The sequence below is a fragment of the Eptesicus fuscus genome, chromosome 10 (assembly GCF_027574615.1).
Source record: "Eptesicus fuscus isolate TK198812 chromosome 10, DD_ASM_mEF_20220401, whole genome shotgun sequence".
Classification (NCBI taxonomy): Eukaryota; Metazoa; Chordata; class Mammalia; order Chiroptera; family Vespertilionidae; genus Eptesicus; species Eptesicus fuscus.
This window is the reverse complement of record NC_072482.1, coordinates 19,967,525-19,988,468: the sequence shown is the minus strand read 5'-3', so window position 1 is coordinate 19,988,468 and position 20,944 is coordinate 19,967,525. Positions and strand designations below refer to the sequence as shown.

The following is a 20,944-nucleotide window of genomic DNA, read 5'->3' as shown; positions in this document are numbered from 1 at the left end:
GCTCTGACCATTCAGAGCGATTAAGGTTGACCAGCCTTCCAGATTCCCTTTTCACATTTAACTACCAATGTCTCAATGTTCGGTTTCCGGCAAGGTTTCTTCTCACTGACACCTCCTCAAAGAGGCTTTTCTGTACCATGTACTACTCTACAGCACCATCCCCAACCCTGCTCCCACCTCCAGTCATTCTGTCTTCCAACCTCACTTCAGTCCTTGTGGCACCTACCACTACCTCGCATCCGAGTATCCCTGGATTTGCTTGTTTGTCTACTGTCTGTGTGCTCTGTGCCTCATTAGAATGTAAGTTCCAAAAGACACAGGAATCCTAATGAGTTGTGTTATATTCTCAGGGTGTAGTGAAACATCGCACCTCATAGACACAAATATTTATGAACAAAAGTATATTGAGATTAGGTCTAAGATTGCATTTTTAAAAAAGGTTCTGCTGCTAAAAATATTTGAAAACTGGTGGTGTGCAATCTTAGACCCAGGTTATTGCTATAGGCATATAAACAGGTCTCCCTGACTTCAGGCCCTCCGAATTTTCCCTTCTATAAACTTCATTGCCTTCAGAATACAGTAAAGGGCCTTTTGACAGACATTTAATGCCCAGCAAATTTTGTCTCAGATTCTTTTGAGCATTAATTCCCAGTATTTTACAGCATTAATTTCTTAAATATCAATTGATCTTTTCTTCGTTCTGTCTTCATTTGCTAAACCTTCAAAGTCCCATTTAGATACTCTCTCCTCTGGTATACTTCTTCTGATCATATCAATGCAAAATATCCTTCCAAAGCAATTAATTTGCATTATTCTGGTGGCATGTGTCACATTCTGTCTTATTACAAACATTTGTATGTGTATCTAATTTCATTTACTAGCTTGTAAATACTTTAAGAATGAGAACAATAACTTATCCACTGAGCAAAGAAAATAATCACTGAGCAATCATTGGAAAATGGATAAAAGAATGAGGAATTTTGTTTTTACTTCTGCAAATCCCTAGTAAAACCTATCTCCCATATCTGGGCTGGATTTATTTTATTCAGATGCCCATAAAAAGAAACTAATTGATAAAAAACAAGCCAAGTTTGTCTTAAGTAGAACCATGTCTAGCTAATTTGGTTATGGTAGCTTTGGGACTGAGTCAGCCAGGAGTCAAGAGACTAAAGATCTGACAGTGGCTGTCAATCAAATTGTCAGGTTCAACCCAAGAAAAGCACAGCAAAGAAAAACATGGTGTTTCCCTGACTAGAGAAAATAAAAACTATTATTGTCGGAGTGATTCAGATGAGAGCAGAGATTTTGGATTGATTTGTTTGTTTTGAATAAACTACTTTTAAAATGCCAACTATAACTAACTTGTGTTCTTAGGCAAGGTTTTTTTGTTTTGTTTTGTTTTTTAATTGATTTCAGAGAGGAAGGGAGAGGGAGAGATAGATAGAAACATCAACGATGAGAGAGAATCAGTGATTGGCTGCCTCCTGCATGCCCCCTACTGGGGATTGAGCCCTCAACCCCGGCTTGTGTCCTGACTACCAGGAGTCAAACCCTGAACTCCTGGTTTATAGGTCGATGCTCAATAACTGAGCCACACCAGTTGGGCAGGCAATATTTTTTTCTAAATATTTTATTTTTGTGAGCTAAAATTGACATAATAAATTACTCATACTTAAAACATGCCATTTGATAATTTTTTTAAAAATATATTTTATTGATTTTTTACAGAGAGGAAGGGAGAGGGATAGAAAGCCAGAAACATCGATGAGAGAGAAACATCGATCAGCTGCCTCTTGCACACCCCCTACTGGGGATGTGCCCGCAACCAAGGTACATGCCCTTGACCGGAATCGAACCCGGGACCCTTGAGTCCGCAGGCCGACGCTCTATCCACTGAGCCAAACAGGTCTCGGCCATTTGATAATTTTTTTTTTTTATTTTTATTGAGGTATTATATGTGTACATATCTTACTATTACCCCCCCACCCCACACCCACACATGCCCTCCCCCCCCAGAGTTTTGCGTCCATTGTTTATGCTTATATGCATGCATACAAGTCCTTCGTTTGATTTCATAACTCCCCCACCTTTCCCAAACTTTCCCCCTGTACTTTGAAAGTCTGTTTGATGCTTTACTGTCTCTGTATCTATCTTTTTGTTCACCACTAGTCAATGAAAGAAAAATACCACATGATCTCACTCATTTGATAATTTTTGATGAATGTATATTCCAATGAAACTCTCCCCACAATTAAGATAATAAACATATTTATCACCTTCCAAATTATAGACAAACTTAAAATTTTCATACTTATTATAATATCCAGTAAAATGTATCTTTTTTGGTATATCTGTTTATGAATTCAAATACATGTATAGACTCATGTAATCACCCCATCAGGATACAGAAAATATCCTTTAAAAAATCTTTCTTATGCTTTCCTCTGTCCTCACATCTTCTCCTCCCACTAACACTAATCCCTGGCAACCACTGATCTGGTCTCCATCACTATAGTTTTATCTTTTCTAGAATGTCATCTAAATGGAATCATTCAATGAGTATCTACCATGTAGATATGGGCTTCTCTTACTCAGTATAATGCCTTTGATATTCATCCCAGTGGTTTCACATTGTTAACAGTTTCTTTCTTCCTTTCTTTCTTCCTTCCTTTCTTTCTTCCTTTCTTTCTTTCTTTCTTTCTTTCTTTCTTTCTTTCTTTCTTTCTTTCTTTCTTTCTTTCTTTCTTTCTTTCTTTCTTTCTTTCTTTCTTTCTTTCTTTCTTTCTTCCTCTTCCTCTCCTCCTCCTCCTCCTCCTCCTCCTCCTCCTCCTCTTCTTCCTCCTCTCTCTCTCTCTCTCTCTCTCTATCTCTCTCTCTCTCTCTTTCTCTCTCCTCTTCCTCCCATCCTTCCTTTCTTCTCCTCTTCCTCCTCCTCCTCCTCCTCCTCCTCCTCCTCTTCCTCCTTCTTTTTTCTCTCTCTCTTTCTTCGTTTCTCCTTCCTTCTTCTTTTTCTTTTTCTCTTTTTGGCTGAGTAGTATTTCATCACCTGGATAAACCACAGTTGATTTTTTCATCCCCCTGTTGAAGAACATTTGGGTTGTTTCTGGGTTTGGGTGATTATGAATAGAGGTGTTATAAATATTTGTGTACAGATTTTTATGTGTATATAGACAAGGTTTTTTTTTAGATTTTTTATGCTTTGTTTCAAAATAGTAATGAAGTAAGTAGTCAAAATGTTCAGTCTATTACAAGTTTGAGATGAATTCTTAGAAAGATTCACTCTGTAGAGTCACCCATTTTGTTCCATCTTTCATAGCCAAGTGGCTCAGCTACCATGCTCTACCCCCAGTTTCCCAGATAACAAAATTTGCAGTTCTCTTGACATTTGAAGTTCTCTTGACCCTGTAGTAAGAGTCTTGGTACCATGTCTTTTTGCTACATGCCATATTTTAAATAAAATACATATGTCACAGCAAGTAGTTTCACACATTCTAGAACTCAGAGCATTTCTGTTTTAATTAATGGAACATGAGAATGAAACTGAAATTTTGCATTGGAGGAGAAGGTAAGACTGAGAATAAAAGGGGAGAATTGGAAGAATTCCTCATCAATGTGGAACAACTTAGAGGGAACAATTGTGCATTATCGTTGGATTGGATTCCTGTACTTCTTTAGCAGTACAAATCTTGAATTAATTATAGGTTTATTTATTTAGTCATTTAATTCAATAAATATTTATTAAACCTACTAAGTGTTGTAAGCATTTTTCCCACAATATTATATTAGCACAGTTATTATTGAGACCTTTTTTTTCTTTTTTCTTTACAGGAGCCAATTTTACAACTCGATCCAGGCCATTCGCCATCTTACCTGTGACTAGGTCAGAGAAGTCGACCATCATCCTGTCTGCCTCCCTGTGCTCAGTGGTCTCATGGCTGGCTCTGTGCTGTCTAGTGTGCTGTTGGTTTAAGAAAAGCAAAAGCAGAAGTATGTAGTTTTTGGTTTTTTTTTAATGAAAATATTGGAGGAAAAATGCCATTATGTATAACATATTAATCTTTCTTTTACTTCCCTCAAAGAAAAATATTTATGAACTTTTGCAACATATTAAGCTACATGTAATTAAATTGTTTAATTCATACAGTAAAGACAAGAATTGCCTAATCCTAAATAATAATAACAATCCTAATAAAAGTTCAAATTTATTGAACACTCGCTATAGACCAGGCTCTAAGTACTTTAGATACATGAATTTATCTAATATTCACAACAGCCCTATAAAATAGGTGCCAAATACTATGTCTATATTATGGAGGTGGAGAATGAGGCCCAGAAAGGCTAAGTAACTTACCCCACGGTCCACAGTCAGGAAGAAGCCAGGCAGTGTGGTTCCAGATTTTATTCTCTGAAACTCTATGCTCCAGTGCCCAGGTAACCCTCCAAAAGATGAGCTCAAAGTCTGGGAAGGAGATTGCCCTCTTGAGTGCTTAGTGTTTTATTTTTGTTTTCCCTAGGAGTATAGAAAGTATGTTCTTAGACATTTTCCCATAATCATCTCTCTCTCTCTCTCTCACTCACTCTCTCTCTCTCCCCCTCCCCATCTCTCTCTCTCTCTCTCTCTCTCTCTCTCTCTCTCTCTCTTTGGCCTAAAGACATGGAAAAATCACTGAGGAAAAGAAGTTCTGTAAAAGAGGCTTCTTTCTGTCTTCTATTCTGTCCTTAGAGTGTGGGAGAAAGAAAAGCAAATCCCTTACTCTACCCACCCTAAACTCCCAGCAAATGAGTGGATGAAACACTTGTGATACTAGGAGATATTAGGAAACCAAAAGGATACAAGTGAGTATATATAGAGGCAAAATGAGGAGAGGCAAAGAGAGAAAGTCAAAATAAAGGAAGGAGAATGGAAGAAGCATGGTGGCACTACTAGAAGATTCACTATTTCGAACCAGCTTCAGCCTGACAGCCCTACCTCTCTCCTTGTCATGATGGGTCTGGGCAAACTACAAGGAAACTTCAGGATTCCTGGTCTTTCTTAGGAAGAATAAGATCTCCTCACCCTGCGTAGGTGCCAGTGATATTTTGAACCCCAAGTTTTGGTCTTTGTTTTCAAATCTAAAGTTCATTGTGTTTGTGTGTGTTGCTTTCTTGTTTGAAAGCAAAGACCTTTCATAATTTTTAATCTCATGTGACTCTGTGAAGTAATTTAATTCTCATCCTCCCTTTTATAGCTAAACCTACCAGCCTTGGAGGGACCGACACTAAGCTCTGTCCACCCCATTTCTTATCTTTTGTTCCCCTAGGTCTAGAGGAAGCTTCTTTCTACAGTTACTAACATATCAGTTACCCAGTTTCCTCTTTTTGTTCTTGGAACTTTTCACTATCTATGGGCACATTTCTTTGTATTAAATTCTTTATGGGGGGGGGAGGAGGAAGTATACAGTAATCAGCTCTTTATATTTTCTTGTACTTTTCAAATGGCTAAAATTAACATTTTAGAAGAAAGAAAGCAGTTCTCCCTGAATGTTTCTTTGCAACTTCTTGTGAATCTATAATTATTTCAAAATAAAAGGTTAAAATATTAGTAACATTCTATGCCAGCTCTGTCCAAGAAAAATAAAACCTGAGTCACAAATGTGAGGCACATAATGTAATTTTCTAGAAGCCACTTAACCTAATATATCAAAATTTATTTCAATATGTAATGAATATGAAAATGTTATATATTTTACTTTTGTTTTCAAAATTAGGTGTATATTGTACATTTACAGCACATCTCAATGCGAACTAGTCACATTTCAGGTGTTTAGTAGCCAGCTATGGTATTGGACAGTACAGTTTTATACCTTAAAGTTGGTACTCAGGGTATGGGATTTTGTTTCTTTATTTCTCTGGATTTATTATATGTGTTCTATTGCATTTATTTCACAATCATTTTGGGGGGCATCAAAGGGAAATATCTTAACGCTTAGTGCCCATTTACAAATAAAAATGTTATTTTATTCTGAAAAAGAAAAAGAAACATGCACTTCCTTTTCTCATTAATTTAGAAATCAAGAGTGAAGATATTTCTGCATCCCAGGCTAATGATCAAAAGAATCATGTCCATGTCTCATCTAAACGCCAAGGATCACAGGTAGAGACTGAAAAAGAAGACCCCGTAGTGGGAGAAGGTAAGCTTGGACAATGGGATGCTCCCCACCAGAGATACAAAGTGTGGATGATCCATAACCTTCCTCTCCCCCTGGCTGTCAGTTTCTGAATGAACTTAGCATGTAGCCCTTTTTTCAGTCATTGTTACTTCTCTAAGAAATTATACTCCAGCATAGGAATCTGCAAGTATAGCTGATCACTCATCTATTAACCAATTATTAAATTTGATATTTATATTTTCTTATTTAGTAGAAGATTATTGGCTTACCATTTGAATTTATTACACCGAGAAAGGGAAAACCAGAGTCAAGGCATATAATCTTTCCCTTAGCTGTTGCAAAGCTGCCAGTTTGGCAACAGTATTGAATTTGGGACAGAAGAGAGTGTAGCTGCCAAATACCAACTATGCAAATTAGATTGAATATAGAACCCTCAAGAAATGAGTCAGCTTTGTCAAGTTCTGCTCTGTTGCTTAGTTGTTCTTTTAGCAAAATGGATTATCTGCTTACGTTGTGCACTACACCAAATGATTTTGCTTGGTATATTGTTAAATTGCCATTAGATTGGTGCCAAGCAGACAAAAGATAGGTATTTGCCTCAAGCCAATGTTTTGTCCTTGTTCTTCTAAGGATAAAGAAAAGAGAAAGATAGTGGACATATCACAAAATGGATTTGCCAAGTGTTGATATGGTGTATGAAAAATATTCATATAATGTCCATGGACCTGAAACATTTTGAAACATATGCTCTAAAGGGAATATTTCTATTTTTTCTAAGTAATAGCCAATTATCATGATGTTTTCTGCTTGAAAAGGAATATGAATCTTAATGGTTCTGAGTGCATGCTTAACCAAACAATAGCAGTCCAATGTTGCCTGCCTCAATCTAACTAGTTCAATGAATTCCAGTGTGTGTGTGTGTGTGTGTGTGTGTGTGTGTGTGTGTGTGTGTGAGTTTGTTTGCCTGTTTGTATTTTTTCCCATGGAAAAAATGAGGTTATTTTTATTTTCTAACAAATTAGTCAGTTATACTCCAGCTCCTGGACCTGCCCCAAAAGGTGGAGGGGGAGCAGTTAGGGGAGTAGGGGTGAGAAGAATGGAGACAGAGAGAAGGGGATTTCTTTCTAGATTCCATCTAATGCTGCTTTAACTTTGGCTTCTGGAAGTCTGTATTATTGCATGCAACTTCAGGACCGGTATTTCAAAACGATCATCTGAACTCAGCTCTGTGAATGAAGGATAGCATATTTAGCTGCATTCTTCAGGGAATGGCAACAGTGATGCTAATCTCTCCCCTAATCTAATATGGCCATCTCTACATGAATCTCAGTTGCCCTGCTCAAATTAACTACATTAGACAGTCCACAATGCCCGGGTGTTTTATTAGAGAACATTTTTTATGTGGTGGCTTATTAATAAATTATCTGGAATGAGACAAGGGACAGGGCTCCTGTGGAAGGGTTGAGATGGAAGAGATGGGAGTGTCAGAGAGGCCATTTTATTAAGGCATCCGAGTTAAAAATAGAAAGATGTGTTGTATGAATCCTCCCCTGGGGATCATAGCAGAGTTTTTCCTCGTCTTTTAAGGTTTGTCCAAATCTAAAGAGCTTTGTTTCCAAGGCAAGTAATGAGGCATCTCCTGCTTTTCTTTGAAAATTATTACCAGCTACATAACACCTAATTATCGCTAGCTTTAAATACATGTGGTGTTATTTCATTATTTCCATAGCACTTTAGTGTCCCGTTTCCCTCTGTGTTTTTAAACTTTCAGCATTTGCTAATAAAGTAATTGGCCATTTCTCTCATAAGCCCTTTGCATTCACTAAGCATTGCCATAGCTCTAAAATTATTTAGCGGATGGAATTATTTCCGCTCATTATTTCCAGTAGATTTAGACTGTAAACTCACCATGTTATGTATGGCTTTTACCAAGAATTGTACGGATGCAATCTGCGGGGAGCTAGAGAGCTGCCATGGGGAAAGAAGGGAGTAAAGCATATATCCCTCGTATTTTACCGTTACCAACCCGGTTTTTGACATTCCAGAGCCATCTGAGCCGGCTTTTAAAATTCACATTTGCTCTTGTCACTCTGCTACTCAGGAGATTTAATGAGTTTCCACTGTCGATTGGAGAGGCAGGAGAATGTGACAATTCAGGACATGAAACTCAGGAGTCAGATGAACTGGGTTTCATCCTGACTCTCTTGTTGACTTACTTTGTGGCCTCAAACAAGTCAGCTAGCCTCTCTGTGCCCTTCAGTTTTCTCATCTGTAAAGCTGACACAATACTGCCTACATTTAGGGTTGTTGTGCCATGAAGTGAGTCAAAATCAGTAATGAATGCAGAAAAAGTTTGGTATAGTATAGGTGTTATTTATTGTTGTTTTAAACTGTTATTTAAGATTGAAAGCCCTTCAAGACCTGACTCTGTCCTGTCTAATGAATCTTAGTTTGGATTTCACCTTCCTGCCCCCTGCTTATACTACCATGCTAGCTCACTCATCCAGGGACTTGTCTAACACCTTCCCACCCATTTGCTTGCACAATTGCTTCCAATTGGATTGTTTGTCATCACCTGTTAAAACCTACTCAAGCTTTTATGCACCACCTGAAATGCCTCCTTATTTTTTAAAGTCTTCCCCAATCCTTTTCACCTCAATGAAAATGAGTATTTTCTCTGTGGGTTCCAAGCATTCTAAAGGTGTACCTCCACAGTAGTACTTATGATTTTTGGAGTTCATTGTACATAGATGGCTCTCTGTTCCCCCAGGTCAGTGGTTCTCAACGAGGGGCAATTTTGTTCCCCAAGTAGGTTGGCAAACGCATTCTGGTTTTCAGAACTTTCTTAGTTTTAACCTTCAAAGTTTTGTGTCCCAAGTACTCCCTCAGTCCCAGACACATTAAGACAGTTGGTCATTCTACCTTCAGAGGACATTTGCAATGTCTGAAGACATTTTTGTGTCACAGCTTGGGGGAAGGGGATACTGCTGACATCCAGTGAGATCGGGGATACTGTAAACATCGTACAGTGCACAGGACCACATACACAATAAAGATCACTTGACTTAAAATTGTCAATAATGCCACGGTTGAGAAACGCTGGCAAAAGCTATTACTTATCTTTGTAACATTTAGATGAGAGACTGCTGGAATGACTTGGTGGATGCAATTAGATTTTATCAACCAATAAATATTATATAAGTATTTACCTACCTCCTGATATTTATTTAGTACCTTATAAGGTCCTCTCCATGCAGCTACAAAGCTGTGATATCAGGTCCTCGGTCCTTTATAAGCTTGAAATATTGTTGGGACACAAGCATAATATTTTAGGGAAAATGAAAGAAGAATTCTGAGCAAAAAATGATTAAGTATAATGCAATCACAACAGCAAGGTGTATTTGAAGAACTTAAAGGTAAGAGAAAATACCAAAAGAGAGAAAGAATATCATTATTCAAAGTTACATGTTTAGTTCCTCTAGCTCCTAAATCATACCACACTGTTTCATCTCATCTGCTAAGGGCTTTGGTTGTCTGGTTTGCACAAACCAAGGTTTACAGAAATGCCAGGAGGGGAGTCAGCTTTGCTTTGTCAACATTCAATGTTTATATCATTCCTTCTCAACGGTTCCCTATTCTCCTAATTTGCTGAAGGGCCCCCAAATCTCCTCGGCTAAACACCTTAGAATTATCTTGAACACTTAGTTATCCCTTTATCACTGCAAGCCTTTATTTGCCAAGTTTTATCAGTTCCACCTTTGCCATGTCTGGTTTTGGTCTTCCGCTGCTCCAGTTCATGGGTATATCTTTAGTTCAGCCTCAGTTAGTACACTCCTTGGTGTCCACACCTCCACACCCTATCGCGTTTCCCTCCAGGAGAGTATACCCCAAACACAACATAGGCCTCCCAGTTTCAAAATTGACATCTTCATTATTCACTCAACAATAGTTAGCAATGGTCTATTATTCTAACACCCTATTTATCCACATATCTAATATGTTCCATTCCTTCCAGTCACAGGTCAAATATTTTTTCTCTTTTTCAAATTCTCTTATATAAAAGGGATAGTCTTTTTCTGTCAACTTTTATAACACTTTCCTCTTGTTCACTTAACACCTGTTATATGCAATATAATTATCTGTGTTCATCTTGTCCAGATCCTATCTTATAAATTCTGTATCGTTTCTAGCCCCCAAAGCACTTTTACCATAAGGTGTTACAATATAGACTACTGATGACTACTGTTAAGTGAGTGATGAAGATAGAGATGGAAATTCCAGCAGTTCTTTCAACTGCTGGGAAAAAAAGAAAACCTTATCTTTTCTAAAAGAGATATAAAAAGTTTATTCAGGGTCACAAAATTAATAACAGGATAGTGATTGCACATATTTTGCATCCTCACAATGGGCAAACCGTGACTTCCTGCTTCCAGGCGCTGCTTTCTGCTGGCTGCCTTAGTTTCATGCCCCAGCGTCCTTGCCACCACTTTTGCCTTTGTCTTTGCAGGAAGATACTGCTGCATACCTCAGGGCTCCCTTCTCCAAATCATACACTGATCTTTGGCCACTGATCCTTTATAAAATATATATATGTATTATTTTTATATAAATATATATGTGTGTGTGAAATCAATGGGAATGGAAAACAAATATAAGAATGGCACCATCAACTTCAGAGATTCATCTCTACCATTTTAGAGTCCAGTTGACTACATATGGTGTGTTTTGTGAATGTAAAATATAAAGGACTATCAGTGTCCTTTTGCAAGTACAAATCTATGAAAACAACAGGGAGTGGGGAGGAGAGGGAAGGCTTCAAGATGGAGTCAGGGAAAAACAAAACATCTCAGGACTAGAAGTTGTCATACGTTCCCAGAAAGTAAAATTATATTTGGAAATTATTAGTAAATAGCATGTCCATGTTACATAATAAAAACGTAAACATCTCCTAATTTAAAAACATGACTAAAATCTAGCACTTAATTCCTTAAGAAAACTGTTTTAAAGCAACCAGGAATAAGAGCCTGCCTGCTAAATAAGATGGAGAGTTCCAAAGCTATTTAAAACTAAGATTTGATATCACATTAACCATTGGAATATTAGAAGAATTCCTCCTTAAACGAGGACAAACACATGATTCACTCTTATGACATGTAACATGTATGATGGGATGCTAAAATATGCAGTCAGATTGTACAGCAAAATCAAGAGACAATGTTGGATCAAACACATGCTGATTTACAGATGATATAATTATTTAATATTAACTTAAAAGACTTAATAATTAACTGCTATAAATTATAAATAAGTTGAGTAACTTATTCAAGTACTAGAGGCCCGATGCACAAAATTCGTGCAAGAGTAGACCTTCCTTCCCCTGGTTGCTGGCACCGGCTTCCCTCTGGTACCCGGGACCCAGGCTTCACTCCAGCCACTGGCAAGCACCCAGGACCCGGGCTTCCCTCTGTCCCTGGCTTCGTCCAGAAAGACGTCCGGAATGACTTCTGGAATGACGTCCAGTCTAGTTAGCATATTACCCTTTTATTATTATAGATAATGCCAATCTGTGCAAAATAATATTGTATAAGTCATTCATATACAGTTATGAAACAGAATAAAATACATAATAGTGACCAAAGAATATGCTGTCTTGGAAAACAAAAACATTTAACAAGAGATATTTTAGGCTTATTAAAAGATAAACTATATTATATTGAATAACTTAAAGAGAAGACTAGAATTCATAGGGAATTATAGCATGTTTCTAATTAGATTGACTAATATTACAAAAACCTCAGTTATTCCTAAATTAACTTTGGTTTATCACAGTTTCAGTTATTTTATACAGAGTAGAACAACATAAGATGAATCTAAAATTCTTTAGAAAATATAAAAACAATGATACAAAGTTATTTTTTTAATAAGAAGTGGATTTTATGGCAATGGGAAAGGGTAGCTAACCAGAGATCATATTTATGTTACTATTCTTAAGACAATGTGATACTAACACAGGGAAATATGAAGACCTTAGTGGAAATAACCTCAATTATATATAGATATAAATATTAGATCCAGAAATGTAATAAAGGATCAAGGAGATAAAAATAAAGGAAAACAGAAGCATTAGACTATATACGGAGCTAGGAAATTTGACTATTTAGACATTTATCAATCTAAATTTATGCTTCAAAAAATATACCAAAGTAAACTCTAGATGGATTAATGAGTTAAATTAGGTTTATTAAAACATTTCCATTGCTACAGTATTATATAAACAATAAAATAGAGATCACTTATGATATGTGAGACCAAAGGTATTTTTTCATTCTTTCGCTTTCTAAAATTTTCATACCTTCCTGAATTGTCAGGCACTGCTTATTAAAAAAATAAATAATAATTTTTTCACTTGATCAAATAACCTGGAAAAGACATAAGAAATAGTATGCTATTAATTAATTAATATTTATCAATTAATAAATTGGAATGAATACTTTAATAGTATTTGTTAACCATTGCATAGAACTTCTTCAATGCATGGGTAGGGGTATTGTCATTATTGTCAAATGAGAAACCAAGTTGTAGTACATTTTTTTTTTTATAATCTTCATCCAGGGATATGCTTTCATTGATTTCTAGAGAGAGAGGAAGGGGGGAGAGAGAGAGAGAGAGAGAGAGAGAGAGAGAGAGAGAGAGAGAGAGAGAGAGGTGAGAAACATCCATCAGTTGCCTCCCCTATACACCCCCAACCAGGCATCGGACCCGCAACCTTTTACATTCTTTAGTATGTTGGTTGATCAACAGTTCATCTCTCTGCTTTATATTGTTTTAAGGTTCCAAGGTTCAGGTGATTGTACTGGGCTTGTGTACTGAATCCAGGTCATCCAACACTGAGTACAGCACACAGAGCTTGGGCTGGGAAAATATGAACAGTGGGCGTGGGGTAGGGACTGAGGGGACAGCCATTGTTAATGTTTCCATTGCAAAGTAAGCCAGTAACTAGTACCCACACAAATCAAACAACACAGGCACAGCGTATATTTGTTGCCCAAGAAAGTTTTAGAAGACATAAAGAAGAGGGTCAGGATAGCTAACTGTGGGTAAACATAGATGGACCTCCAAATCACCAAGTCCTTCTTTTCATGGAGACGGGATATATGTTCCCACGTTTTATGCCATCTTCCCAAAACTTGAGCAAAACCATGGGACTCTAAGAGGCATAGAGGGCAATTTGAAACTTCATCTTTCCATTTTAATGGGAACTCATCAAGGCGGAGGTGGAAAGGAGGCATACCAATTCATATGTTTTGATACTCAATATTCTTCCTTCCCTAAAACCCAAACATTCTGCTGAATGAATGCCTTAGGACACGTATCTGCTATAAATTCATTTTTTATCTAATTTGTCTGAGATCTAAGCTTCCTGTGGAGGTCCGAGATCAAAGGATCTGATTCCTTCTGATGTTAGTGCTGACATATAATGTGTGCTGACTTAGTTCTGTCTATAACCTCACAGTGGGAGGCGGCCAGCCTCCCTGGGCACCTTTGCTCAGTGCGCTTTCATTTCGGCTAGGGAGTCTGGCAGGTACGTTGCTGATTGGGGCTGCCATGTAAATAATTCATGGGAGATTTCTAAATGTTTTGGGGCTTGCAAAGGCAAGCTATGCTTGTGTTAGTCTTTTCTTAAAGGATGCAGACTTGAAGAACAGGGGGTAACAGATTTCCAATGTCGAGCTCTCAAAATCAGGATAATATCTTCGATGGGTTGCAAATAGGTGACTTGCTGTGTTTGATTCCCCTTATATAAAGTGGTATTGGTTTTTTACCAAGGAATAAAAATACTAAGTCTTTTTTTCCCTTTTTTAAGTATGTTTCTATGTGACAATTTAATATTCTTGTTCTTTGTTTATTCGCTGATCTCGATAAACTATGTCTTTTCCTCCTGGTGGGAGCAGTACTTATGGATCAGTACTTGGCATAGAACTGAGCATGATAGGGAGACAAGGTTGATGGCACAAAAAGTTCCTTCCCTGAAGGAACTCAACATTCAAAGAGGAAGACAAAACTGTCATACAAGGGAAATTGACCAATAATAGAAGTAGTTGCATAAGTCAAAGGAAGAACTCTAGTCAACAAGTACTGAGGTGTAAATCAATGTAGTTTGAGCTAGTCAAGGAACAGTTCTGGAAGGAGTTGAGATCCCATAGGGAAACTAGTATAACCTGATGGTTCCCGTAAATCTAAGAGAATAATCTATAGTTAGGTGGTCATGGCAGATACTTGCTAGGCAAAAGTCTGTGGACAAGAAGAGAGGAAATATGGATAACATAGTTTTAGCAGAATATTAGTTGATGCATCATGGAAACAATATAAACATGATACTCTCTCATTTTATTGCTTTATATCAAAGCATATCACATATATTTGTATTATTACTATTACCTTCTCTCTTTCTCAGTTCCCATTCATTGTTAGATTAAATCAAATAGAAAATTAGTACACTTTTTGTCCCAAAATGTGCTATATAAGTATGATATAGACATGATTACTGTCTTTTAACATGAACCAAGGTCGGTCTCAGTAAACTGAATGAGAAGCATAATACACAGGTTAAAAATTATCATTTACATAGTATACAAAACAGTGATTAATGAATTTGCTGATGAAATGTGAGAAAAGCAAGGTTGAGAAATGTCAATATTGGTATTACCATCTACCCTTTCCGGGATTTAGGATAGTCATCAACCTTTATTTCACTGTAAGGTACACAAAGAATAGTATTCACATCTATGCCATACTCCCATGCATATACTCAACCAGTCTTCTTAAATCCTCATTGCTATCTCCAACTTCACAAAATATTGAGTAGTGCTTAGAATATATACTCTGGCGCTAACAATCTTCAATTCTGTGAAGTAAGTAACATCTGTCACTACTTTGTACATGGCCTTGGAAAGTTCTTAATCCTTCTGCACCTCAGTGGACCTCATTATAAAACAGATATAATAATAGTGCCTATTTCAGAGGGTTGTTATAAGGATTAACATATATATATGTTGGATATATATATATCCAACATGTAATAATTGCTACAATCACAGTGTGTTACTTTAAATTATTATTAGCCTTTCTCTCTACAAAAAGAAAAACACACACACATGGGAATATGAATGTAAACATTTTCATTAACATAGAATACTTTTGAATTTCCTTTATTTTGTTAAAAAAAACCTGTAATTGAATAAAACTTTTTAAAATTAAACTATAATACCTTATTGTTTTTTAAAAATATGTTTTTATTGATTTTTGAGAGAGGAAGGGGGAGACAGAAACATCAATGAGAAACATGGATCAGGTGCCTCCTGCACGCCTCCTACTGGGCATCAGGCCCAAAACTTGGGCATGTGCCCTCACCAGGAATTGAACCTATGACCTCTTGGTGCATGGGTTGACACTCAACCACTGAGCAACAGTGGCCAGGCAATACCTTACTGTTTATAACAAATAAATTGACACATCCCTCAATATTCAATGTAATACAAAAATAAAACACTCATGAGTTAGGAAATTCTCTCTGAAGGAAGTATTTGGGGAGATGAATTAAAGAAGACAGAGAGTTTTAAAAGGTAGGATAAAACATATTTGAGAACTAGGGTGTTGTTTTTTTAATCCTCACCCAAGGATATGTTTACTGACCTGAGAGAGGAGAGAAAGAGAGGAGAGAGAGAGAGAGAGAGATTGATTGGTTGCCTCCCATATGCGTCCTGACTAGGGATTAAGCTAGCAAACTGGGCATATGCCCTGACTGGGAGTCAAACCTATAACTTTTTGGTGTATGGGACAATGTTCCAACCAACTGAGCCACCTGGCCAGGGCAGAACTAGGGTATATTTTAAGATAATTCTTACAAGTGGGAAATGAGGTAATTATGGGAAAGAATGAAAACATTTGGGTTTAGAGCAGGATGCAGCCAGAGACTAAAGCACTATCCTATATAATAAAAGGATAATATGCAAATTGACCAAATGGCAGAACGACCGGTCACTATGGCATGTACTGACCACCAGAGGGCAGATGCTCAATGCAGGAGCGTTTGCCCCCTGGTGGTCATTGTGTGTCACAGGGGGAGTGCTGCTCAGCCAGAAGCCCTGAGCACAGCAGCAGTGGCAGAAGCCTATCCCGCCTTTGCAGCAGCACTAAGGATGTCATGTCCCACTGACAGCTTAGGGGAGTGGGCCTAAGCCATCAGTCGGACATCCCCTAAGGGCTCCTGGACTGCAAGAGGGTGTAGGCCAGGCTGAGGGACCCTCCCCCTGAGTGCATGAATTTCATGCACTGGGCCTCTAGTCCTATATAATAAAAGCCCAGCAACCAAAACAGTAGAATGACAAGAACGACCAGAGACCAGAATGACCATGGCCCCTTGCCCCAGCCAGCCCTGCCCCCAGTGGGGACCCCCACCCTGATCCAGGGCCCCCATCAGGGCAGGCCAGCCAGCCTCCACCTGTGTACCAGGCCTCTATCCTATATAATAAAAGGATAATATGCAAATTGACCCTAACAGCAGAATGACCAGAACGACCACTGGACCAGTCACTATGAGGCACACTGACCACCTCTTGGTTCCTTTCCCTGGCCTGCAGGCTCTGATTGCCTGAGAGAGAATAGGGAACCAGGGGTGGGTGGTGGGGGATGTGGGCAGCACCAGGCCAAGGCCCCCACCCTGCCAGTTGCCCCACACACAGAGGGTGACCCATGGCGGGGGCGGGGCTGGCGAGCAGGCGGGAACAGCTGACCTCTTGGTCCCTTCCCCCAGCCATCAGGCACCAATCACCTGATGGTGAAAGAGGAACTGGGGGTGGGTGGTGGCAGGGGGCTGGGCCGGCTGCTGGCAGCTGGGGAAGGTGGCCCTGATCGCAGGCCAGGCCGAGGGACTGTACCCATGCATGAATTTCATGTGCTGGGCCTCTAGTATAGATGTAAAATACTTCAAAGGAAATACATATGGGTACTCAGCTGAAAGGAGTTTCAACCCTTGAATTACATGATTGATTCTTCTGGCAACCAGCCCCCATTCAGCCCCTATTTGGGGTCCAAAACCCACCTTATTGTTTTATTTTTAAAGATTTTTAAAATTTTATTTTTAGAGAGGGAGGAAGAGAGAGGGAGAGATAGAGAGAAACACATTAATGTGAGAACAAAACATGGATCTGCTTCCTCCTGCTCACCCCCTACTGGGGATCAAGCATACAACCGGGACATGTCCCCTGACTAGGAATAGAACCAGCAAGCTTTTGGTACATGGGATGCCTCCCAACCAATTGAGCCACACTGGCCAGGGCCAAAAGTCACCTTGTTAACATAACAACAGGCATCTTTACTGCTTTTATCACTTAGGGAATTCCAAGGGTTTTAAGAGCCAGAAAGGGAGTTTTTATTATAAATCAATATCACAGGTAGCTTTGAGGATAAAATGAATGAATGCATGTAAAGCATTGAGAACAGTGTGTGGCAGGGTTAAGAGCTATCTGAGCATTAGGGATTTTAATTATGATGGATATTATTTATCTCAGGCTCTGGGCAGTGCTTTGCATGACTCATCTTTTTTTTTTTTTTTTTTTTTAACCTTGTTTGAAACTAGCCCACAGACTACAAGCACTGTGAGGCCAGCTTCACTATTACTTTTCCTTCTTTACGACCACCAAGATCGGTGTATGATTCATCCTTTTAACCTGCAAACAGTCCTATGAGGTAGTTGCTATTGTTACTGTTCTACAGATGAGGAAACTAAAGCACACAGAGGATAACTATATTTTACACATTTATTCAGTCAGTAAGGGATCAAGCAGCACATCTAACCATGTTGGTTTGATTCCAAGCCCGTATTCTTAGCTGTTATGCTATCTAGCTTCTAGGGACCATCTTTCACATATTTTATACCATAAAATACTGTTTTGGTAGGTTTGACTCAATTGTATCAGTAAAATTCTATATAATTCTAGTTTATCATCATTTATCACTCAAATAAGATGATAGGTTAGCTAGTGATTAACATATGACATGTTCATGTTTTTTAAAAGCTAGTGGTATTATTGCTTCTATCCTTCAAAGAATTGGGACAGATAAGGACAAAAACACCCAGGTCACCTGTTTATCACAATCAATATCAATATTGTACTCTTTTGAGTTGAATATTAATTCTGTTAAATAGGAAAATAAAGCACAAATAAAATGTCAAAGGAAAAAAACAATAATTAAAATAATGACTATTAAAATGAAATACAGGCCATGGCTGGGTAGCTCAGTTTGTTTAGTGTCATCCTGATATGCCAAGGTTGTGGGTTCCAGGTCAGGGCACATACAAGAAGCAAATAATGTAAGCATGAATGAGTAGAAAAACAAATCAGTCTCTCTCTTTTCCTCTCTGTCTCAAAAAAAAAAAAAAAACTAAAAATAAAATGAAATACATGTTAGTAAATTGTTAAGTATCATCTGAGAGTAATATAAAATTATACAACTGAAGCCCAGAGTGGCTAAGTGACAAGATAGAAGTCATAGAGCTAGGTAGCTAGGGAAGGGGAGCTTGAACCCTAATTCTTTTACTCCAGTTCTGTACCCCTTTATACTATTACACAGTCACATGTATACACATTCATATGGAAACATGTTTATTTATATATATATGTTACCTCTACATATGTTTATACTCATCTATATATATAAAAGCCTAAGTGACCATCCGACCATTCGACCATCCGACCGGTAGCTATGATGTGCACTGACCACCAGGGGCAGATGCTCAGAGAGGAGGGAACCTGATTCCAGGGTGCATCACCCGAGAGCAGCCCTCTAGCAATCAGGGACCCCTCAGGGGACGTCTGAGAGCTGGTTTCGGCCCGATCCCCACAGGCCAGGCCGAGGGACCCCACTGGTGCACGAATCCATGCACTGGGTCTCTAGTGATTTTATAAAATCAAAGATATTAAAATGATAAATTTGGCATAAAAAACCAAGTATTAGATAAGACTGTTTTTAGAGCTCACATTTCTCAATACAAGTACTAGTTAACCCATTTGGTAAGGCCAGAATGTAGTCTAGTTTTCATATTTATGCTGCCCTGCTTATAATGAAAAATCCTTAATGACCCATTACATCACAAAAGTGTTTCTCTGGGAAGAATTCATTATCTAATTTATTAATTAGATAATTAATATTTATTATAAATTGAGAATGGGATACAATGCTTTTTTTAATGAAAAAAATATATATCCAAAATTATTTGGAAATCTATAAGCTGATAAAATTCAATTTTAATTATTTGGCAATGTCTTACCAGGAACACTGATGCAACATGTATAATCAAGTAATTGAGAACTAAATTTATTTCTCCTCCAACTTCTTTTTTCGCAGATATGAGGATGAAGGTCATGCTGGGCAAGCTGAACCAGCTCCCCCACCAGTCAGTAAACGGGGTGTCCAGAAGGAAGGTTAGCCGCCGTGCTGTCCGAGAAGAGGCTGGTGGCCGAGAAGAGGCCACCGTATCTGCTCCCAGTACTACCACTGTCACATCCCCTGGGCACACCTGTGCTCCAGGCTCTCATGCTCAGCAGATGTGCATGCAGGAGGCTGGGAACTGGAAAGAGGCCCAAGAGCAGTTGCTGAGATACCAGCTGGCAGGTCAAGATCAGCTGCTGCTGCTCTGTCCAGACCTCAGACACGGGAGGCAGCAGATGCAGGAACAGAGTCAGCTGGGCAAGGACAGTGGCAGCTCAGGACTTTCCCAAGAGAAGAAAGCGTCCTGTGGTGCCAGTGAGGCATTCTGCCTTCATTCAGTCCATCCAGAAGCTACTCAGGAACAGCTGTGACCCAGGAGCAGTGTGGGCCTTTGGGCTGCAAGTCAGAACGTTCAACATATTTCTTGAAAATGAACAGGGGAGATGAGGCCTGACTTATATGGACACTAAGAAGGAAGAACATGGACTCCAAAGTCTCTTTTTTTCAACTTTGAAATGGGAGACAGTCATATAAATGCTTGAAGATTGAAATAATGTTAGATATGTCTTTTGTATTTATCATGGATCTTAGTCCAATGTCAGTCAAATAATAGGTTCCCAAGTATTTGTTAATATTTTACTTGTTGTTCATGTAAGCCTGATTTTGCCATCTCAATAATGGTCTAACACTTACTTATACCAGTAGGGGTTGTTATTAAGCTTCCTTTAGGAGGACCACCCCCAATTCTTTGGGCTTCTCTTACTAAGGGGTCATGAGAAGATCTGGTCTGCTACAATTATTTCTGCAGCATTACAGTAAAATTTTTTTTTACCTTATAGAAACATTTGAATGATAAGAGATCTGTCAGAACTCACCTTTCAACTATAAGACAACTTCTTGGTTTTTTTCCAAGCTGATTTCATTTTATGGCTTAAATGCAATCATTATTGGGAGCTCATAATTGAGAAACATATCAAGTTTGCACCTCATGAGTATTGATACATGAAAATTGATATTCTTATGGGATTTGCTGAGATTTTAATTACATATAAAAATACAAGAACAGCAAGTTTGGGAAAATAAATTGTTTATAGGTCAAAGTTATTTCTAGATAGTTCTTTGCAGTAGTAACTGGGTAAAATTACAACTGGAATTAAAAAAAAAACAAACAAAAACCTGTGTTGGGAGACCAGGATAACCAAGTGGCCAAATGGATTATCAGTTAACTCATTTATCAGAGAACTGCTTTGGCAGAAAAGTACTTCATAGGGCTGCCTGATGAGGTGGGGAAGAGATTACATGTG

At 38.3% G+C, this 20,944-nt stretch overlaps 1 protein-coding gene across 1 annotated transcript in view; it reads left to right on the top strand.

Annotated features, from left to right (window-relative positions):
• Nucleotides 1–20,011, top strand: part of PKHD1 (PKHD1 ciliary IPT domain containing fibrocystin/polyductin) — a 418,502-nt gene extending 398,491 nt beyond the window's left edge. The window contains exons 64-66 of the mRNA XM_008157496.3: nt 3,829–3,987; nt 6,048–6,170; nt 19,557–20,011. Coding sequence (XP_008155718.2) covers nt 3,829–3,987; nt 6,048–6,170; nt 19,557–20,011 — 737 coding nt within the window. The remainder of the gene's footprint in view (nt 1–3,828; nt 3,988–6,047; nt 6,171–19,556) is intronic.
• The last annotated feature ends 933 nt before the right edge of the window (nt 20,012–20,944 follow it).